Raw genomic sequence first — 24,234 nt, 5'->3', positions numbered from 1 at the left:
AAGCATAGAAGCAGGTAAGAAGGAAGAGAAAAGAAAGTAAAGAATTATATGAAAGCTTTAATTAAATTATGTCACATAACTAAATGCATACGCTAGAGAAGGGTTAATGATGTGTATATCTCCTGATGATTCCCTGAGGAGCAATTTGCTGATACAGCTCCATTACATCAGACACGATAGAAATGTCTGTGTTGACCAGTAAAGCTAGGTCTGGTTCTCTTCAAACACTATCACTCTGGTGGTATGTGACTCGTTCTCCTTTCTCCCCTAGTGCTAGTGTGGCTAATTCTTTAACAACTATTTACATTTAAATGTCAGGGAAAAAACTTGCATAAAGAAGCAAGACTTCTGGAGGCTAACCTAATAAATTATTGTTGCTGGCTGCTGAACAGTAGATAGCATCCGGCTTTAGCTACTGTTAATGCCTTTGTTTCTTAAAAAGTTGTGTAGTAAACCAGGTATAAAGTCAGTCTTCTGTAAAACAAAACTAGCTGCATTAAAATGTTGACAAAACCCTTTAGTATGGTATCTGCTTATTAGAAAACGTTGGTTGTCAATTGTTCTCCCATCAAAATTAGTTCAATCTTATTTAAAATAAATTCTAATAAAGAATCAGACAACAGCTAATAAGAAAAATCTGTGAGGAACTGATTTAAAACACATTTTTAAAATCTACAGAAATAAAGTTGCACATCACAGCAAAATAAAAAAAAACGTAAAAATCCAGTATTTTAAAATCTCCTCTAAGACATTAATAAATTCATCCTTTTAAAATGAAACTACCAGTTTTAGTGCTGTTAAATTGGAAGAACCCTAAATACTCCACCAATCTTCTCTTACTCCATCTTTTTCCTCTAGATTATGTCATAGCTACAATTCTTTCTGTCAAGGGCTTTGCCTAGGACAAAGACACTCAGATGAAAAACAATGAATGTTGGTCCTTTGTGGGCAGCCTGATCAAAAGCCACTTAGGGCTAGCCTACACCGGTAATGCTAAAGGGCTACTGCGGCAGTGCTTTAATGTGCCTTGTGTGGTTGTGGCAGAGCACTGGGAGAGACCTTTCCCACCACTCTAAGGCCTGGTCTACACTTGGGGGTCGAGGGGCGGTGTCGATGTAAGATAAACAACTTCAGCTACGAGAATAGTGTAGCTGAAGTCGACGTATCTTATTTCGACTTACCTCCTGTCCTCATGGCGTGGGACTGACGGCTGCAGCTCCCCCCGCTTCCACCTCTTGCCCTGGAGTTCCAGAGTCAATGGGGAGCACATTTGGGGATTGATGTATTACGTCTAGAGGAGACGCAATAAACTGATCCCCGACAGATCGATTGCTACCTGCCGATCCAGCGGGTAGTGTGGACATACCCTAAAACCCCCCCACCTCCACGAGGGGAGTAGCCACCAGCACTGGGAGCCATGCTCCCAGTGCTGGTGCACTGTCAATACCAGTGCTTTGGGGTGCTGAAACTTGTTGTGCTCAGGAGGGTGTTTTTTCAGACCCCAGAGCCAGAAAGTTGCAGCGCTGTAAATTGCCAGTGTAGACAAGCCTAAGTCAATGAAAAGGCTCCCAAGCACTTGGCACTAAATTTCCAAAGGCTTCATGATAGAGTGCTTCTCACTGCGTGTTTTGGAAAAGCTGAAATAGGTATGGAAAAAATCCAGATAATTTGGGACCTAAGCCCATTCCCACTGAAGTCAATGTAAATTTTTCCACTGATTTCAATGGGAGCCATTTTAGGCCATTGATGAGAAGCACCATTGATGATCTACAGATAGATTGAGAAGGGCAATAGTGTTTAATATATCTGGATAAGTCACCTTAATATTCATGGGACTTCCCAAAGACAGTCCACAAAAGAAGAAGCACAAGCTGTTGAGCTTTGAAAGTCCTCTTTCCTTCCTAAGACCAGCAACCATACATACAAATTTGAGATGGAAAAGACTTAATGCACACATTTTCTTCCCTCTCTTGCTAATGTAGAAACATTCCCTCCATGATGTTCTCCTGTGTTTCATTCAATCTAGTTTAAATGGCTAAACTGGTGCCATTTCCACTTTTTCCCTTGGGATCTTTTATTGTATAGTCCAATATCCAAGCTTTGTCTAAATCTTGCCCATTCTTCCTTTAAAGCCCCACAAATTACTAAAATGCCTTTTCCTGATTGTTCAGCTTGGCAAGTACACCCAACAGCTCTCCATTGTTGTGAACAACTACCCAGCTGACCATGCCAGCTACATGTTCCAGATGTACTCCGGCTTGGAGCAGACAGAAGATATTTGATGTCCTGGGCCTGTGAGGAGAAGAGGCTGTACAAACACAGCTACAGACCAGCTATAGAAACATGGACATCTATGAGTAGATTGCATAGGGAGTGCAGGAGAAGAGATGTAAAAGGGTCCAGCAGCAGTGCCGTATGAAGGAACTACATCAGGCATATCAGAAGGCCAGGACAGCCATTAGTCAATTTGATGCAGACTTATAGATCTGCTGCTTTTACAAAGATCTGCACGCCATAGACCTGTACCCCACCCCACCTCCCACATACCATCGTGTATACCTTGAGGAGCCCGAGCCACAGGTCCCTGGCGTGAACAAGGAGAAACAGTAAGAGGAGAATGATGGGGGACATGTGACTGAGGGGTCCAGCTATGCTGCGAGCTAGGACCTGTTTGAGACTCCACTGCTATCCAGTCAGGCCTGGCAGTCATGCATAGGTGAGCCTGATGCAGGGGAAGGAACCTTGGATAAGTGTGTAAATGTATTTGTCAGTAGAATGATGTACTGAGGGTAATTCAACTTAAAAGGACACAGCTATTGACTTTTCATTAATCTACTGGTACTAGAAGAGATAGTGGTACAATAAAAAGAGGTAGCATTGCAATCTGCTTTTCATTGCTCTGTAGAGTAAGACAAGGGAGGCTGTGGGAGAAGTTTGTTTACATTCACAGGGATATCATGGAGATACTCTGCAGTCCGCTCCCAAAGGTTTCTAGGGATGGCAACCTTATTTCTTCCTTGGCATAGAACACTTGCTGTGTCAGTCAGTGATAATTTCGGCAGACTCCATTGCAGTAAAAAGGCTAATAGCATTCGGGCCCAGGCAGCTTTAGGATGCCAGCAGCAGCTGTGCTCTTTGTGCCTTTGTTACCTTCAGGAGTGAGATATCAGCTAAAATCACAACTGCCTCTGGAAAATTATCTCAGTATCCAGTGCCATTGCCCTATATTCATAGTTTCATGCAACCGAGCAATTCCCTCCTCATTTCCTTCACCCCTGATGGGGCATACTCAACATGGCTGGTGCGGTGAGGTACACTGTTCACAAGCATTCTGAAGCAGAAGTGTCAATAAGCATGTCTTGTTTAAAACTTTAGGGGGGCAAGGGAAGGGTGTTCTGAATCTTAACTTTCACTTTCCATTGTGACTATATTGCGTGTTTTATCTGCAGCTGCTACTGTTGCAGCCTTGAGGGGTTTCTCCTCCACAGGGTCGGCTCCAGGCACCAGAGCAGCAAGCAGGTGCCTGGGGCGACCAACAAGAAGGGGTGGCGGGTCCGGGTCTTCGGTGGCAATTCAGCGGCGGGTCCTTCAGTCTCTCTTGGAGGGAAGGACCTGGCAATGAATTGACACCAAATGCGGCTTTTTTTTTTTTCCGTTTGGGGTGGCAAAAACGCTGCAGCCAGCCCTGCTCCTCCACACCCACAGAACTCCTGAGCCAGATACGGAGGAGAAAGAAGAGGACTTGGGATGTCATGTTCATTGAGATCTTGAAAGTCAGAGCTGCATAAGACCGTGTGCAAAGGGCCTGGAGAATGAACACTGCAGATAGCCTGTAGAAGGACTGAGCAGACCCAGACAACCCAGCAGGAAAAGAAAATGGAGATGCATCAGGACATAATGGGGCTTCTCTGGCAGCAAACACAGATGCTGCAGACTCTTGTAGACCTACAGGTTCAACAATCACAGGACCACTTCCCTTTGCAATTCATGGTGAACTCCATTACAGCATCTGCCTATACCCCTCCACCTCAACATTCCATTAGGGGGCTGTATCCCTATCCTTACCACTCTACTCTGGGAGACATTACAGACAACCAAAGCTTCACATAAAAGCCACAGTTGGTGTATGTGTAGATAAAATAGACTTGATTGTTTTTTCCCCTTGTTAAGTTTTGTTCCATTAATTTATTATATTTTTAATGTATTTGCTTTTAAATTGACAGATTTTTCTTTGCATTGGTTTTGTCACTGAATAAAATTCTATTATCTGGAAAATAATTAATCTTTATTAGCTCACAACATATGCTGTGGCATGCCTAGCAGTTTTGAGAGCACCCATTTACTTGTTACTGTAAAGTGTGAGGCAAATCATAGGATCAGAGACAGTGTAATAATCACAAATGTACAGCAAGCACCGCAAAATTAACAGGTGCATTTACAGTGTTAGATTCGTAGATGTACATCAAACACCAGACAATACTTAACAGGCCCCAAAACAGCAGGGTCAGGTGAAACACAGTAAACAGCAATACATTATTGTGCCTCACAGTGAAAGTGCCCTTCCAAAGCCTCCCTGACCGTGTACCTCTGTGTTGAGCTCTTCTATTAGCCCCTGTGTCTGGCAGTTCAAACTCAGACAGCCACTTCACTTCCACCCCAGCAGCAACCTTTCTCCCTTTGCTTCACAGATATTATGCAGGACATAGCAGGCAGCTATAACCATTAGGATGTTTTTTTCACTGAGATCCTATCTTGTGAGTAAACAACACCAGCATCCTTTCAATCTACTAAAAACATATCAACTGTCATTCTGCACCTGCTAGGCTGGTAGCTGAATCTTTCTTTGGTGCTGCTGAGGTGGCCAGTGTACAGCTTCATGAGGAGCTCATGGGGAGCAAGGGGTAAGCTGAATCCCCCAGGATCGCTACTGGCATTTCATCATTGCCTATGGTACTTTGCCAGTTGGGAAAGTTCCTGCTTGTAGATTTCTGAAAACAGTCCTGTTTTCTTAAAGATGCGAGTGTCATGCACCTTCTCTGACTAGCCAATGTTGATGTCAGTAAAGCATCCCAATGATCCACCGATGCTTGCATAACAATAGAAAAGTAGCCCTTTCTATTGATGTAGACTGTGGCAAGATGGGCTGGTGCCAAAACAGGATATCATAGAAATATACATTGACAAGCAGGGACCTTCCCAACTGGCAAATTACCATAGGCAATGATGAAATGCCAATAGCGATCCTATTGAGATCCTAGATGACCTCCTGAGGTCTAATCCAACTCCCTGGTCAAAGCAGGACCAACCCCAACTAAATCATTCCAGCCAGGGCTTTGTTCAGCCAGGCCTTAAAAACCTCTAAGGATGGAGATTCCACTACCTCCCTAAGTAACCCATTCCAGTGCTTCACCACCCTTCTAGTGAAACAGTTTTTCCCAATACTCAACCTAGACCTCCCTGTCTGCAGCTTGAGACCATTGCTCCTTGTTCTGTCATTTGCCACAGGTGAGAACAGCCTAGCTCCATCCTCTTTGGAACCCCTCTTCAGGTAGTGGAAGGCTGCTATCAAATCCCTCCTCACTCTTCTCTTCTGCAGACTAAATAAGCCCACTTCCCTAAGCCTCTCCTCATAAGTCATGTGCTCCAGCCCTCTAATTATTTTCATTGGCCTCCACTGGACTCTCTCCAATTTGTCCACATCCTTTCTGTACTGGGGGCCTCAAAACTGGACGCAGTACTCCGGATGTGGCCTCACCAGTGCCGAATAGAGGGGAATAATCACTTCCCTCGATCCGCTGGCAAAGCTCCTGCTAATACAGCCCAATATGCCATTAGCCTTCTTGGCAACAAGGGCACATAGTTGACTCATATCCAGCTTCTCATCAACTGAAATCCCCAGGTCCTTTACTGCAGAACTGCTACTTAGCCAGTTGGTCCCCAGCCTGTATCAGTGCATGGAATTCTTCTGTCCTAAATGCAGGACTCTGCATTTGTCCTTGTTGAACTTCATCAGATTTCTTTTGGCCCAATCCTCCAATTTGTCTAGGTCATTCTGGACTCTATCCCTACCCTCCACCAGCGTATCTACCTCTCCCCCCAGTTTAGTGTCATCCACGAACTTGTGAGGATGCAATCCATCCCATCATCCAGATCATTAATGAAGATGTTGAACAAAAATGGCCCCAGGAAAGATCCCTGGGGCACTCTGCTTGATACCGGCTGCCAACTAGACATCAAACCATTGATCACTACCCACTGAGCCTGATGATCTAGCCAGCTTTCTATCCACCTTATAGTCCATGCATCCAATCCATACTTTTTTAACTTGCTGGCAAGAATAGTGTGGGAGACTGTATCAAAAGCTTTTCTAAAGTCAAGATATATCATGTCCACCACTTTCCCCGTATCCATAGTGCCAGTTATCTCGACATAGAAGACAAACACGTTGGTCAGAGATGATTTGCAATATTTTTATACTCCTCCCTAGTCATCTTCCTTTTTGTGTTTAAGCTTACCGAAGATTTCTCTGCTAAGCCAAGCTGGTCACTTGCCATATTTGCTATTCTTTCTGCACATTGGGATGGTTTGTTCCTGCGCCCTCAATAAAGCTTCTTTAAAATACAGTCAGCTCTCCTGGACTCCTTTCCCCCACATATTAGCCTCCCAGGGGATCGTGCCATCAGTTCTCTGAGAGAGTCGAAGTCTGCTTTTCTGAAGTTCAGGGTTTGTATTCTGCTACTCTCCTTTCTTCCTTTTGTCAGGATCCTGAACTCGACCTCTCATGGTCACTGCCGCCCAGGTTGCCACCCACTTCTACTTCCCCTACCAATTTTTCCCTGTTTGTGAGCAGCAGGTCAAGAGGAGCATGGCTCCTAGCTGGTTCCTCCAGCACTTACTTGCACCAGGAAGTCATCCCCAACACTCTCAAAAAACTTCCTGGATTGTCTATGCACTGCTGTATTGCTCTCCCAGCAGATGTCTGGGTGATTGAAGTCCTCCATGAGAACCAGGGCCTGTGATCTGGAAACTTCTGTTAGTTGTCCGAAGAAAGCCTTGTCTACCTCATCCTCCTGGTCTGGTGGTCTACAGCAGATGCCCACCATGACACCATGATATGGGTGCTGTCTATTGCTCCACCACAGTTTGGGAACCTCATTGCTGCAAATCCATCCACTATATCCTGCAAATTGTCAAGAGTCACAGTCCTGCATAACAGAAAATGATTAATGGCCCTGCATACTTGCATGACAATGGTCTCCACAGTGGATTTTCCAACTCCAAAATGATTTCTAACTGATGGGTAGCAATCCAGCACTGCAAGTTTCCGCAGCGCACTTTTCGCTTCTCTTATTTTGGTGTCTCTATGCTAAAGGGCTGGGGTGAGCTCAACACACAGATCCAGAAATGTGGCCTTGTGTTTCCAAAAATTCTGTAGCCACTGCTTGTCACCCCAAGCCTACATTATGATGTGATTCCACAGTCATCCTCATTTCTTGGGCCCAGAAGCTGCACTCCACCATGTGCAGCTGCTGTGTGAACACCATCAACCACCTTTAATTGGTTCTCGCTATGTCTCACTGCAATCTGTCCTCCAAAAAATCATGTTCCCCACTGATTCAGTTCTTCTTACAGCTCTGTAAATACTAGAGGATGATGCATCTTGTGTTTGCAAAACTTATAACAATACTGCAGAGCTGTGCGGACTCCATGCTTCTGTCAGAGATGGAGAAAAGCGAGGAGGGCCAAGAGGATTTGTGGAATTCTTAAAAAGAGATGTAAAAATTATGGGATATGCTAGGAAGCTGGCCGCCTGCTCCAAGTCACCCCAGTGTGACTTTTTTCTGCCCTGTCATGCATTGCCAAAACTTCCCAAAAGACAGTGCACTGGACTGTGGTGAGGGGATACCTATCCATGGCACACCACACTGTGGACCAACACAAGCATTCCTGGTGAGTACATGCAGTGCCGACACAAGGAGCCAAGTATGCACATGCACAAGTGAAATACTGACTGCAGCAGTTTTATGCTCCCCTTTCTCTCCTGGATCAAGCACAAACTTGGGCCATCCTAAACTGATTTCTCCACTTACTTGAGACTTGATTCTAATTTTTTTTTTAAAGGGGAGGAGGACACTTGAAAAAAATAGGGGTTGGATTCAAAAAAGGACTTATGAACCTAAATTTCAGAATCAGAACCTGCTGGGATTCACAAAATCCCTGCTCAAGTGCCCCCAAACTCTGTAGGTGCCTAAAATCATTCAGCATCTAAATATTTGCAGTAAAAGTTCCCTAGGTGTCTGTGTTTCTGTTTCTGACTATATGCAATGCAGCCTCACGCCAGGTGTGCAGACCCCTAAGCCCCAGAGCAATTCACAAACAAAGGGAAGATAGGCATCACTTTGGCTAACTTACTTGCAGGGCCTGATCCAATAGGCGTGCTCAGCTCTTATTCATGTTGGTGATACCCAAAATCATAGGGTGAAATCCTGGCCCTATTGAAGTCAATGGAAAAATCCCTGTTAATTTCAATAGGGCAGGATTTCACTCATAGTGCACTAAGATTACGTGATGCTATCTGTTACAATCTGGCTGAAGAGGGGAGCTGTACTCTCAGAGCACATTTGTTTACCTGAGATGATTATGATGTAGAGGCTCCAAATTTATGATTCTGCCAGAAGTTGGCCCCTTTATGTCTGACATTGCCATCTGAGTCTCTCATATTGCATTATTGACTAAGAAATTACAGAAGAAAAATAAAACACTTAAAACATTAGATGAATGTGGTGCTAGAAAAAACAAAATCAAACCCTGGGATGAGATTCTGTGCTGCGCCTCTAATTTAAGAGGCTCTACACAGAATTTATAGCCCATGAGGGAGGGGGAATTAAGCTGTCTTTAAAACACGGTTGTGTCTTCACGTTTCTGGAGTGAAGCAAGAACTGGAGTGATCTCTGGTGTACAATAGGTGCAACCTGTCCCATACTGCCCAGAATCTTTGGCTACAGCTAGGTGTTGTGGCGCCAATTCCTTGCATCCCCAGCTCTACACCTTACACCAGGATTTATGAAACAGTCCTTGGAAGAAAGTCTGCGTGCCTCCACACTAGGAAAAACAAGTGGTGTTTTTTCCACTATATGTTAGTTAAAATCCTAATGGGGGATGACGCAGTGTGTAGTTTTCACATATATTAGCAGGTTGAGGGAATGACTAGGGAGAGCCTAGGGTTTGCCTTGACCAGCTAACGTGAGTTTCCATACTAGGATTTTTAAAACATGTTTATTACCACATATTAGCTAACATGGTAAAAAGCACCTTTTTTCCTAGTGAAGACAAGGTTGCTCTGGCTGTCCTCAGTTCCTACACTGGGGGAATTCTCCCCAGCTATATCTGGGGACTGTAGCACCCATTTATGCTGCTCTGGTCTCTTTAAAACTGGCACACAGGAAACAGAGTGGGGTAAGACTTTCATCCCTTCTTTTTAATTAATTGGCTAGATAGTCATCTTTAATAGTGTGGTAAAATTAAAATCTGACAGACCTGGTTTTTTTTAAGAGATGGAAATTAAAGATCAGTACTAGCCACCAGTAAGAAAACAAGCTCTTCTCCTGCAACAAAGGATATAACAGGAATTCCCTATAGTAGGAATTTTTTTTATTTAATTTTAAAGCCTTTGCATTTTCCTTTCTTCCTTCATTTTTTATAAATAAAATCTCAACCTATTTCTGTTTTTTATTCACAATTTCTCTCTCTCTCTTTTTTTTAATTTTGAACCCCTGCTTTTTACTATTATTTTGTTGGAATCTCTTCCTAAGTCTTGCCAGGTGAAAGAGGTATATTTTTCAATTGTGCTTGTTCAACCGAGTTATCTTAACCCAACTGAAAAGCCTTATTAAAATCCAGACTAACATATTTTGCCCTGTCTCAAAGAGCAAAAAAGTCATGTTTTCTCAATCAAGTTAGCTCAATGGAATTAGTTTAACATGACTAGAAAGCTCTCTCAACATTTGTGAAGTCACAGATATCTGAAGTCATGTTAGTTGGCCATATTATACCCTAGGATTCCCCTCAGTTTACAGAAGCAGACACTTAGGCCCAGATCCTCAAAAGTATTTTGGCTCCTAACTTCCATTGAATAGGAATTAGATGCCTAAATACCTTTGATGATCTGGGCTTTAGGGCTTGTCTACACAGGGAGTTATTCTGGAATAACTGTTCCCGATTAACTCCAGGAATGGAGGTTCTTATTTTGGAATAAGTATGCCCTTTTACCAAATTAACTTAATCACAGTGGATTAAACTAATTCACAATATGATACTTTTATTCCAGAAAAAGTGTACACACAAGGTGTTAATCACGAATAGTTAATCTATTTAAAATTTGCACCCTATCTTATTCCTGATTTATTTTCATAGGTAAACAAGCCCCTAGGCCTGGTCTGTACTTAAAAAGTTTCACTAGTAAACTGCATTGGTAAGGAATGTGATTTTTTTACTGATGTATTTATACCAGTTAAAGCCCTAGAGTAGCCACGGTTTTACTAGTATATGGCACTTTCTATTTCTCTTCACTGAACTTGAATAAATTATACTAGTATAAGGCCTGGTCTACACTTAAAAGTTTTGTTTGCATAGCTATGATTGTTAAGATTGGGGTGCGGTCTGTGGGGGAACCTAACCAAAAGCCTTAATTTAGATGCAGATATACCAGCAAAAAAGAGCTTCTGAGAGTATAACTTATACTGTTCAGGGAATTGGTATGAACTATACCAGCACAAGAACTCTTTCTAGTGTAGACAACACCTAAGCACTTTTGCTGTATAACTATGTCCACACTAGGGGAGTTTGTTTGCTTCAATTATCATGAAAGTTAAAACAGCAAAACTTGTAAGTGTAGACAAGGCCCTAGCTTAAAATAAAAAGTAAGATGTAACTAACTCATTTGACCTGAGAATTTAAATCTTAGCACCTTATTCATATTCCTCACAGAATCTATTAGTTCCTGTATATTCAATGGAATAAGTCACTTGTCAGTGGATCAAATTTCCTACCCAGCTTTAACCATTTTTTTGTATATATTAAGATAATAGTGTATGGATAGATGTTAATTAGGTTTACTTATATCTGATATTTACAAGGTAAAAGCAGAGGCCATTCACTGAAAACATGGTACATTATGTCTACTTTCAAGTAGCCCAGCAAGTTTGGGAGGGACAAGGTTTGATATCTGAGTGTGTATGCATACACATTTTTCAATCTGTATAGTATTTTTGTATTTTAAACTCAAAGAGCATTTATATAACAAAAACCGTAAAGTAAAATATTAACAAAAAATCACTGGTGGAAACTGGGAAGTATTTAACAGATACAGATTTCTGCTGTTTGATTTATATAAATACTTATTAATCAGCAAGTTTAATTTTTAATGCTAGACATTATTTTTGATTTAGCATCAACTATTAAGAAAGCTTCTGGTCATGTCAAGGACATGTCTCCCACTAGCAAAGAGAGTCTATGTTTGTTAAGGGAATTCACCTCCTTAACTCATCTAACTGACCCTTCTTCTCAAATTGGTACTGATATTAAGTGACACAATGTTTTAAACAGCAATAGACCAGTCTGTTTCTAGAGCTACGTTTGTAGAATATTGTATCATGTCACAGTGACAGTTCTTAAAGATTATTATAAACAATAAAACATAGTATTTTCTGAGGAAGGAAATGATATAAACTGATACATTTTTTCAAAACCAAACCAAACCAACAAACAAAAATTTGGACATGAAGTCTTTGCAGTTGCTAAGGTGCACATTCAACCCTACTGCGTTCTGAAGAAATCCTCTACATAACTGATTCATCCTCTAGAATATCATGGTGCCAGGCTCAAAATAGTTCAAGAATATAAGACATCAGAACTTCTTAGCAGTGTTGCTTTTTACATGTGTTAGAATATAATACATTTTTAGAATAAGAAAAAGGCCGCCTGTCCTATTCATTGTCTGATCCAACATGTCTAGCCCTTGGCGTTCTTAATCCCATATTTGTGCTTGTACAGCATGCCTTTCAATTGCCTGTTCTAATGACAGATAAAATAAACGTTCTGTTCAAAATTGGATATAGAAAAGAACAAGTTGTGTTCAGGCTACTGTATGTAAGTAATAATATTAAGAAACTTGTTAAAAACTGTACAATCTTATGTGCTGTACCGACTCCTAAGAAATATTTTATTCCAATACAACTAAAATATTTTTTGACAAAGCAAATGCCTATAGGTAAGCAGGGAAGTTGTATACCAGGATCTACTTTTCTTAAAAAGGACAAGTTATATTGAGAATACCATTAAACAACATAATTTGCAAACATACATTTTTTTTAAATTACTGAAAGCTTAGTCTACTTTGGATTTTTTGTGGCCAATATGCAGTCCCCATCAGATCTGAAAATGCTAATAATATTCTTAGAGAAGAGAGAATATTTCTTACCTGGAATTCAGCTTCTTGGAAGAATCATCTTACAGGAGTCGCACTCTTGGGTCTTGCTCCCAATAACAAACAGGGCAGAATTTCCAGAGCTTAATATATTTTTTAACCCTAGGGCAGTGGTAATTGTGGCCTGCACGCTATCCTACTTCCACATGTGGACCAACCCCACACACACTCCAAAACCGTCCAGTGAGTTTCTAAATTGCATGGGAAAGAAGAGCTCACCAAAATAAACCGTTTGAAAAAAAATTGTACCATCAAAAATCCAACAAAACAAAAACAAAAACACCCACCATTTAATGAAACAAAACAAATCAAAAACCAAAAAAACCTCCAAAAGAAAATACACTAGAATCTGGGGGGAGGCAGGAGGGTGTATGTGAGAGAGAAAAATAATACTGTCTAATAATATCTTCAAAGAGGCAGAATTACAAGTGATCAATTTTCCTTTCTTTAAAGATAATCACCACCAGATTCTTGTTTATGAAGAGTAAGTGGCTCAAGGGATTTCTAAAAACAAGAATGATAAAACAGAAACAAGCAGCAAGAAAAAGCAAATAACCTCAGCTTCAAACCTAGAGGATCAGCCTAGTTTAGTCATCACAAACTGCTTTCATCCAAATTCTAAACACATACTGCTTCCATCCAGATTCTAAAAATGCAGCACCAGAACGGAAAGGGGGATATGGTGATTGTTTTGGATTTGCTTGGCATCAAGGACTATAGTAGAGATATGTCAAAGAGTCGATATCTCTCTCTTTGTGCCACCTATGCTCAGTACTTTTGTAGAAGAAATGCCTTCTCAATTTTAGGTTGAATTTTAGTATACTAAAGTTGAATTTTAGTACTAGCGTGCTGGTGCATCAATATACTCAGAGCAAATCACCAGTATATTTCAGAGAACTCTGCTTCAACACAGATAGTTCAATTCATTTCAAGATAACTGATGAAGTGGATCTGCTGGCCCTATGGGAAAGCTGTGTCTGTGTTCACAGGAGTGGGCCAACAAAGACTCAGAATGCTCTGCCTGAAGGAGCAAGCCTCTGGAGCTAACTGCAGAATGGACGTATCGGAGTCTCTCAAGGGTACCTACAAGAAGGATTGTGTGTGTTCCTCAGGAAACTTGATGGCTCTGGGTAACATTTCAAGGCACACCTTACATTTATACACATCTTACTCAACTCCAAGGCAGAGGATGCAGAAGTCAAGCGCATTCATAATTGACATCCTTTGGCCTAATTGACATTTCTTGAAGGTTCTTAGCTCTTTTAGGATTAACGGAGAGGTTGGCTTGCTGAAATAAAGAAATGTGTGAAAAAATTTCTTTGGACACTTACTTGGCACTTCAAACTTCCAAATCAATGTGCCAAAAACTATCTCAAAGCACCAGCAGAATATGCTTATGTGTTGGAAGAGTGTGCCAAAGCAACTGTAGAAGAAAATCAAAATGTGTTCTGATGAAAATGCCCTAAAATACTACAAGTTTTGAAGTGTCAAACTCAGTGAAGTGATAAAACGCCACTGAGAAAAGAGAGATAGGGAGTAAGCCAAGAATCCCAACTCATTGAGGTCTGATGCAATGCGATGGGCTAGCAAGAACTTTGAACAAAACACTGCAGATCCACAGAGACAATCTTGTCAGTCAGTGCTCTGGCGTTACCTAGTCTAAAATACCAAAGAAGATACATGAAACTGAATTAAGTTTTAACAGGACACTAACCAAAAAACTAGATAAACAACAAGAACAAGATACCTGAAGAGAAAAGCTGAAAGTCAAAAGAACAGACTATAATTGTCTGATGAAAGTCGGGGACAGCTCCTTCAGAGACTTCAGTCTTCGAGCACAGTTGAGATAATGGTTAGAAGGTTCTAGAGGGTGAGGCAGCAGCAGCTGATGGATGCACAAGGGGCTGAGAGGAGGGAGAACTTCCACGTGCTGGCTACTACTACAACCACTAATTCTGTGAGGCAAACCTTTCTATCTAGCTATGGAAGAATGAGAAGCCAGAGTGAAACTCCAGTGTAGATGGTATCTTTAAAGGATAAATGATAAGAATTATACACTGATCTGGTAAAAAATCTGCAAAATATAATTGTGAAGCATAAAATAATGAAGATGTGACAACTAAACATGTGACGAAAGAAGGGCAAAATAGAACTAGTTGACCCTGCACAAAACTGTAAAGTGTTCATAAGGCACCATTAAATACAGACAAATGCATCAAACAGACTAAGGAGACAATCACTCAGCCAGAAGCACCCAAAGGAAAGATACTAAAAAGCCAGAACTATTCTCTACAAATGAAAATATGTTTATACGTATGTGTTCTCTGGAATACTTACTATATTTTCAATAAATTTGCACATTATATCTCTTCTCTGTCAGAGCTGTTACTTACCCCAGTTTTATCACATAGGCGCAAAGTATGAAAAGACCCCACAGCAAATAATTCTCCATCCGGACCCCACGCAACAGATGTTATAGGATAATCATGAGGCTGAGAGCTGTACAGTAGACGACCATAACTATCCCACACCTCAGAAAGAAAAAATAAATTTGGACATATTTTATTTTAGAGGCATCATTCTTCTTAGTTTGGACTTCTTATTTTAGAGGCATCATTTCCTCAGCTGAAAATATTTTTAAGTTGTAGAAATATGTTTATTTTTTAACAAATTGCAACATTAAAAAATATATCTAATACATTTAACAGTTGGGTGTGTGTATGTGTGTTTTTACAGTATATGCACAATATAAGAGCTGGGCCCAATCCTGCCTACTTTGCATGCCCAAATCTCCCAATAAAGTCAAGTTTGGAAGTTTGGGACCTTCTTTTGTGTATCCTCTCAAGATTTTATAGCAACAAATGCTCTGTAAAATCAAATTCCTATTTCTAAGTTATTCTAATGCATTCTCCTCCATCTACTTGGAAAATCAGCTCTCCGCAAAAATAATTTTTACCTGAAGTTGGATTTGTTTTGCTAAAATATGAGAAATATTATATTGATGTCTGTATTGTGCACTATTAACTAGGTGTTTCTTGGTGAATTACTGTATGTTTTTTCCTAGACCTGTATGTTTCCTAAATACTTTTGATCATTCTATTTGTACAGTAATATCAAATATAAAATCACGTGCACATCAACTATTAACAGCCAGTCAGCAATCAAGCCAGGGGACAGTGAACAGAATCTTTATGGCTGTATATTCTCACATGTCTCACAACCTACTGAGGCCCAAAGGCATTGAAATTATTTATGCAGAAATGCCGTGGGATTCACTTCTGTAATGCAAAATAACTGTTACCTCAGTTTTATGATTCTTTATTTTTGTTGTAAACATTTTTCACCAATACAAGCAAGGGGATGCCAAATTTGTGTGGAACATAGGTAACTTTGGGACTAAAATGAGTGATATTTTTTGAAATGGAAATATATATCTCTCACATATTCTTCATCTCATTTCCCAAGCTGTTAATGTGAGGTGTGAAGTAAGTGTAAGACTTACTGCTGAATCTTAAAACTATTAAAACTACAGTATTATTATTTTTCTTCATAAAAAAAGTTGATAATGAGGTTCTCAGTGTAATTTGGAAATCCTCCAATGACACTGCCAGTAGAATGCCAGCAAGAACACTTTATGCATTAGTAACGTATAAGTTTATAAAAGTCGTCATACTGATGAGTTTTTTCTATTAAATAATCAAAGTACAAATTAAGTTTTTATTAAAACGTATTATCTAGTTAAATGATCTTTGACATGAAAAAAATGTGTTTTTGAAATGAGAGCAATTGCTACAAAAGTCCTTTTATTATTTCTCTTTTTTAAGTTTCTCTTTGCTCAGACTGAGCTCTAATAGTTTGTGTAGGGCAGGAAAAGTAGTCGAGCTTATATGGGGTTGGCTAACATATTTTAGACAAATGTATTAGTTCTCCTTTCTCCCTCCTTTTTCTTTACAATTCACTGTCTTCTTAATGTATCTTATTCTTTCTTCTTCTCCGTTCTCATTTCATACCGATCAGTAAAATCTTCACAGAATATTAACTCTCACTTCAGTACAATGATAGTCACTTCTTTATAATTTTACTTCTATTTTCCCTCCCAAATATAGCAGATGAAATTTAAACTTTAACGTTTCTTACATTTTCCACCAATTTTTCATATCAAATGACATTTCAAACAAATGGTTCCTTAGAATGTGTTAACTATTTATGCTAAACAATTTGTTCCACCTTGCATTTAGCTGTGACACTCTCAGTACTTTTCTCAGATCTGAAGAAGAGTTCTGTGTAGCTCAAAAGCTTGTCACTTTCACCAACAAAAGTTGGTTCCACCCGGTCTCTTTAATTTCTTTATATAAAATTTGAGCTTTGTACATTTGTATTTTGCTGTACATTATGTTTATGAAAAAAATAAAACCAGAGTAATTACAATCTACTGTTAACATGTATTAGGAATCTTTTCGTTCAGTGTAGCTGTCATTTCCTGAAAACCTTCAAATTTCACTGACATTTTTCTATCTAATTGGATTTGAGTTTGAAAGGTCTTGGGAAGGTTGGAGAAAGTCAGTAGTGTCTAGTATTGTTATTCAGTTGCTGCTTTAAATATTTATTTAAATAATTTAATCCACTGTAATTAAAGTTAAACAATACACACCTTATATTTACAGTCTTCACCAGCAGACAGGATAAGGTCATTGACTGAGTTCCAATCAAGTTTTAAAATAACTCCATCATGGGCTTTCCACTGACAGGAAAAGAAATAAATTAAGTATACATTTAAATCTAGCAATTGCTTTTACTATTATTTTTAGTATTTATTGTTTTTTATTCTGGTAACATTTATAGGCCCCAGTCAGGATCAGGTTCCAATTATGCTTAGCACTGTACAAACACAGCAGACGTGGTCTCTTCCTGCAGAGACTTACAATTTAATTTAACATAACACACAATGAGGGGGAGTGAGGACAAGGATAATAATGAGGTTATGCACTTATACTATGCCTCTGAGTCTCCACAATTTAATTGTTCCAAACTACAATAGGATTTTTTTATTTATTTATTTTTAAAGCCCTGCATCTTCCTTCTTTTTTATTAAAAAAATTGAAGTCTATTTCTGTTTATTTGAAATTTCTGTTTTTTTTTATTTTAAACCTCTGCTTGTTACTAGTTAGTCCTCTCCCTAATTTTTTTCAACATCGGTTTATATCTGTCCTTTCATCATTTTAAACATGGATCTATTTCTATTTCTTAAACTCCATTTAAACTCCAAAAAAGCCATTTATTTGTGTCCCCACTTCCCTTAAAATATCATTTTCCACTCATTTTTACTGCTTACTTCTATCAGTAGACAGCTTTATTGAGAATATTAACATGATATGTTAATATATGAGGTAAACTCTACATAACTATTTATACCTTATAGATTCTTGAGCCCAAAGACTGGCCATATTACTGATATCTTACTAGTGAAACAGCTTTTAACATGCTCCTCAAATAAAAGTTGTGCAAAGAAACTAGTGATTTGCTTTGAGTATATTGATGTACCAGGACACCCCCAGCCTCACCTCACCAAATGGAGGGGGCATCAGGGTCACTGCAGCTGTCCCTGGTTGCAATCTTGTGTTCGAGTGGTGTGCATGCTCCCAGATAGGAGATGCAGACAGCTGCATGGCAGGGCTGGGAACAGTACAGCTTTGCCAGAGGAGCTGCCAGCATCGGGTGCTGGCTCCTGGGAGCGGCAGCCCCACATTATGCTCCTTTCACCACTGCAGTTCCTGGGAGAGCCATGCGGTTCCGTGGATATAAATTTGTATCTGCGCAGGACTCTACCCATATATTAGCTCCATCACAAGACTGGATCTCATCTCTTCTGCATTTGAATCAAGCAGTTTCCTCCTCTATGCTGCCTAGGACCAGAACAGGGACAACAAATTCCCCTCCCTGATTTCAATTTAGTGCCTGGCTCTGTGCACAGTTGCAGGAGAGTCCTGACCAGTCTCAGGCTGGGTATGCTCAGCGTAGACAGAATCTTTAGGGAATTTACCTATGAAGCTCTAGCAGGTCTTGAGTGAATATGTGCAAAGTGCTATTTTTCAAATGCTTATAACTTAGCCATATTTGGATGGATCTTCACAAAGACCATAAAAGGCATATATATCTGACAGAAAGGCTACCGCCTTTCAAATTTCAATTCCCCTTTCCAAAGCAAGTGAGCATTGAAGCATCTCAAAGAAAAGGTTACCAAAATTTTTAATATGTGCAAAACAACATATTTTCCTTAGCCAGAAATGAAATTTTCCAAAATTTTGTAGCCCAAACGGTTAAGATTTGGCTAATATATAAGCAACTCAAAACAAGCTTATAATTGAAAGTGGCAAGCAACCTTAATAACAGGCAGTGCTACCACCTATGATATTACAGTTAAAATACAATTTGAATTTTGACTAAATAAAAGACGTATATAAATGGCCCAAGCAAGGTATGGCCTGCAATGAAAGCTTCACAACACATCTTCACCAATACATTTCAGTCTTGGTTTGCAGCGCATCTATAATTCCAGGCCTCAATCCTGCAGATTTATATACAAGCTTTACTTTAGGAACTGTGAGTAATCCCACTGACTTCCTTGCAGGGTTGGAGCCCTAGTCTTTATTCTTTCTAGTTTTTATTTAATTTTAGTTTTAAAACACTGGTCATACCAAATTGTGTGGTGGTTTAGTTGTATAACTTATATAAAACTTTATATTACTTGTAAAATATCACTGAAGCCTGATATGTAAATTTTATATTAATGATACCTGTAAAACTTTAGCATTTGGTTGAAGAGGTTTAATAATCAGCTGCTTCCCTGATGTATAAAGAACCTTTTCTGAATCGGGGCCCCATGCTACTGAGTAAACTGGTGTTCCTGTAGAAAGATAGAAGAAATTGTATCTTAGAAAGATAATTTGAAAAACACATGCAGAAATTATTAAAGGCACTTAAAATTGATTAATAAAACAAAATGTTGCTGAAACATTTGAAATTTTTACATACTGAAGAGATAAGACAGAGCTGTTTTAATGCTGCTAGCAGAAATAATTTCAATATATTTACTAAATACCTTATTGATATTTAAGAACAACTGTGGTGCTAAACAGCACAATCTAACAAGGCAAATCTACCTGCTTCTATTGGTGATTCTACCGGGTGGCTACAGTAGTGAAGATGAATCCAGTAGGGCTAACTCTTACAAGTCTTTAAAAGATGCAAGCAGGGACCTTACAAAAGAATGATACTTCTCCACTTTTTCTTTCCAACTGGCAGCTCTTCAGAGAATTATCATCTCTCTGCTCCCATCAAGTGGGCTCACTGCTGCCACGGGAAGAGGTTATAGATGACTGCTACCTGGTTGATGCAGGAGAGAGAAAACTGTCCCCCAGCTAAAAGGAGTGGGAGGAGACCATCCTCTGTCCTTCACACTAACTTAACTGCAGCTCTGGCCATGTTTAGTGGCTTCCACGATAGTGCACACCACCACAAAAGCAGTGATGCCATCAACATCTAAAGAAATTGTCTGGCCCCTGAGGAAGTGACAAATCCCACTGTAGATAGAAATAAAAACGTAGATGGTGAAATTCTGGCAAGATTGTCATCTGATGGTTGTACATTGGCTTATGTGAAATGAATTATTGGTCTCATTTCAATTACAAGTATATAGGTGTCCATGTCACTTTTAGCTCTAAATGGCATCCTTGAAAGCAGCCTTATCAAAGGTCAAAGATTAAATGGGTATGAAAACTGAACTATTACACCTCTACCCATATATAACGCTGTCCTCAGGAGCCAAAATATCTTGAAACTGAGTTATGTTGACTTGCTTTGATCCTCCGGAGCATGCAGCCACCACCCCTCCCCGCTGCGCTGCTTTACATTGATATATCCGAATTCATGTTATATCAGGTCGCGTTATATCGTGGTAGATGTGTATTTTTAATCACATTTGTATACATACCATTTTATGTACCAATGCAGTCCCTGCCCCTTATGGTTTACAGTCTGAATGTAAACATGACTTGACAACTACTGACAAATAATGAGGCTTCAGAAGGGAAGGTACAGAATAGAATAATATTAGGTTGTTGCTTTGGTTATCCATGTGCCCATCTTGATGGTTCTGTGTTTTATAAAATGTTTTTGTTGGCTTAATTATGGACTAGCTACAGAAAGTTGTGATAGTTATGGTCCATATTGATCAGATCCAGAACACTGGTGAAGGGATGGTAGGAGAGCTTACACTGCCACTGTCCAAGCTATATACACTGTATATTCTGTGGAAATGTGTGGAAGTTTCAATCTTCAGGCTTATGAGTCTGGTGTCTTTCACCAGTGGTGAATTCATTTAATTTTTAAAAAATAACCCTGATGCAGTGCCATATAGGTTGTTAAATATTATAAAATCAAGACATATGTCCTTGCAAGGTCAATGATTAACATAATTCATTTAAAGTGAAACCCTGGTCCCACTGACTTCAATGGACACCTTGCCATTGATTTCAGTCTGGAGTTGAACCACAAACCTAGTCATGAAAAGCTTTGTATTCCATTATTACTAATATCTTGGCGCAGCTGCATTATTCTTTATCAAGTGTTTAAACATATGTTGAGGCTGCAATCAGCTATAATGCATTGAACTACAACTCTGTTCTGATCAGATTTAACAACTGTGAAAATGAAAGAACATTGTACCTGCCTTCGAAAGCTGCATTAGTGAACAGAGGGTCAGGAAACCCAGAAAAGACCATTTCTGACAGACTCATTATTTCACTATTGATTTTTCCCCCTAAAATTTGAAGGAAGTTCCATTATTCTACTTCTTCATGTTTCTGACCCAGAATCTGAGAGATTCACATTTACATCAGGATTGTACCTGAATTTCAATTTACAGCTAAGTATCAAATAATCAGACAAAATGAGGTAAAATGTAAAATGTAAAATGCTTGTTAAAACATAAGTTACCTATTCATACTAGCACTCCCACCATTTCTACCCTGGGTAATAGTGCAAAATTGTGAAAATGAAAAAAGGTGTTAGCATACTTATAGGGTAACATTATCAAAAGCACTTAAGTGACTTATGAGCCAAAGTCCCATTTGCAAAAATGACTTAGGCACTGAGTGAGTGAGAGTGTTAAGTTGCTTTTGAAAATTTTACCCATATCATCTGGGGTCCTCTTTCATATCTTAGCATCAAGCAGCCTTCAGATTTTTTCTTCTCTACAAGGAAATGCTTTTACCCCTGCATTTGCCTGCTCCATTTCTGCTGCCCTTCCTCACTGTTTGAACAGAGATGTTGCCCAAGAAATCCCTCTCCTGTGCTGCCAGTTGGCCAGAACTGACACAAGTCTTCTAGTAAAGCTGTGGAGTGGCATCAGAAAGACCCATAACTTGGAGAAATGTACCTAAAATGACATTTTTATGTTTAGTGAACAGGAAAGAAATGAAGAGGCAAAGAAGTTAGTCGAGTGTGCTACAAATCACTTTGTGGTTTGCAGACTGAATTCCTTAATGACATTCTCATTAAAAGTTCTTGCTACCAAATGCTGTTCTGCCTTCAGAACTGTCTGCATTAATAATGAGGGACTTCACTTGCAAGTTATTCACATGAAATATTGTTCTCATGTCACTGTCACATACAGCAGTTCCATGCTAGGGGGGAGGGGGAGAGAGAGTGCGTGCAGCTTGCCGCAAAAATAATAGAGCAGCCCCATTTAATGCATTGCTAAGAATCATAGGATAACCCACCAGTAATGCATCACAGCACATGGGTTATTACACTACCACTATAGATGAAGAAACATGGGTCTGGAGGAACAGGCTTTGCAGTTGAGATGCTCAACCTGTGCTAAGCTAGCCAAGGCTAACTGCAATAAAGATTTACCCCAGAGTACAACTGCATTTTACATTGCAAGAAATGTCAGGCAAAATGTATCTTAGTACTGCTTAAAATACCAGGTACATCAATCGGTTGCACTGTAATTTCAGTGGAAGGCAAGAATGTGAATGAAACACTGTAGGAGCACAGATGCTAGACATGCAAGAAAACGGCTAAAAATCACGAGCAATCGAAAGAGTCGAGCAGCCTTAATTACAGGTATCACTACTAACTCTGCCGAAAATAACAAGAATGTTCTATCTTTCCACCATAAGAGTTGACTCACACTTTAACCATCATGTCTCAATCTGCTCACATTTTACCTCATTTTATCTGTTTGATACTTAGCTGTAAATTGAAATTCAGGTACAATCCTGAGGTAAAAGTGAATCTCTCAGATTCTGGGTCAAAAACATGAAGTGGAATAATGGAGCTTCCTTCATAAGGTTTTTTTTTTTTTTGTTCTGTTTTGTTTCTGGGTTTTGGGGGGATAGTACAGTGATCAAGGGCAATAACAAGTGAATGAAATGGATAAAACATTTAAGCAATGATAATTCTACCACCTTTTAATAAGATGGCACAAAGATGATAGCAGATGATACAAAATTATTCAAGTTAGTTAAGTTCAAAGCTGACTACAGAGTTGCAGGGGATCTCACAAAACTAGGTTACTGGGCAAATGAAATTGCCAGATGAAATTCAATGTTGATAAGTGCAAAGTAATGCACACTGGAAAATATAATCTCAACTACACATATATAATGAGTTTCTACTAAAAAAACAATCAAAAAAAACATTGGCTTCATCAGTGCGCAGCAGTAATCAAAAAGGCAAATGGAATATTAGGAACTATTAGGAAAGGGACAGAAAATATCATAGTGCCACTATATAAATCCATGGTGCACTCGCATTTTCAGTACTGTGTCCAGTTCTGGTTGCCCCATCTCAAAAAGTATATAGTGAAACTGCCAGAGATTCAGAGAAAAGCAACAAAGATGATCAAGGGTATCGAACAGCTTCCATAACAAGAGAGACTAAAAAGATTATGGCTGTCACTCTAGAAAAGAGACAACACCAGGGGTGGGGGAGAGATATCATGACAGGTTTATAAAATCATGAATATTGTGGGGGAAAAAGCGTTATTTATCCTTTCCCACAATACAAAAACCAGGGGTCACTGGATGAAATTAATAGGCAGTAAGGTTTAAAACAAACAATAAGTACCTTTTCCACACAACACACAATTAACCTATGGAACTCACTTCCATGGGATGTTGTCATGGACAAATGTATAACTGGGCTCAAAAAAGAACTAAATAAGCTTACAGAAGATAGGGCCATCAATGGCTATTAGCCAAGATGGTCAGGAATATAACCCCATACTCAGGGCAACCCTAAACCTCTGACTGCCAGAAGCCAGGAGGGGGAGACAGGGATGGGATCACTTCAACTCCAACTCCAACTCTCCCTTAAGCTCTAGTACCGGCCATTTTTGGAGTCAGGATACTGGACTAGGTGGACCACTGGTCCAAACCATTATGGCTGTTCTTATGATAAACTAAAAGAAAATTTAACACAATGAACATAATATAATTACTTAATGTTTTAGCTAGTATAAGATCCTAACAAATTCCCAATCAAGTCTGTGGGAACAGAGTCAGCTTTCAGTCAATTTAGAATGATCTATTGGGGCCTGATCCTGTAAAGTGGATGCTGAAGGGATGCCATGCCTTGCACTATCTTGCCCTAGATCAAACATAAACTGAAAGCAGAAATAAAAGAAAGTTAAGATAGTCATTCCCTGGTACCCAATTTTACCCTTAGACATATATGCAAGTCTC

At 39.5% G+C, this 24,234-nt stretch overlaps 1 protein-coding gene across 1 annotated transcript in view; it reads right to left on the bottom strand.

The window, feature by feature from the left end:
* Positions 1-24,234, bottom strand: part of IFT80 (intraflagellar transport 80) — a 152,675-nt gene that overhangs the window by 69,103 nt on the left and 59,338 nt on the right. The window contains exons 6-8 of the mRNA XM_075068431.1: positions 19,279-19,388; positions 17,136-17,225; positions 14,878-15,015 (exon numbers count right to left, since the gene is read on the bottom strand). Of these exons, the coding sequence (XP_074924532.1) occupies positions 14,878-15,015; positions 17,136-17,225; positions 19,279-19,388 (338 nt within the window). The remainder of the gene's footprint in view (positions 1-14,877; positions 15,016-17,135; positions 17,226-19,278; positions 19,389-24,234) is intronic.

The sequence above is a fragment of the Chelonoidis abingdonii genome, chromosome 8, assembly GCF_003597395.2.
Source record: "Chelonoidis abingdonii isolate Lonesome George chromosome 8, CheloAbing_2.0, whole genome shotgun sequence".
NCBI classification, from domain to species: Eukaryota; Metazoa; Chordata; order Testudines; family Testudinidae; genus Chelonoidis; species Chelonoidis abingdonii.
Note: the sequence above shows the minus strand (reverse complement) of the source record. Positions and strands in the feature narration are given on the sequence as shown.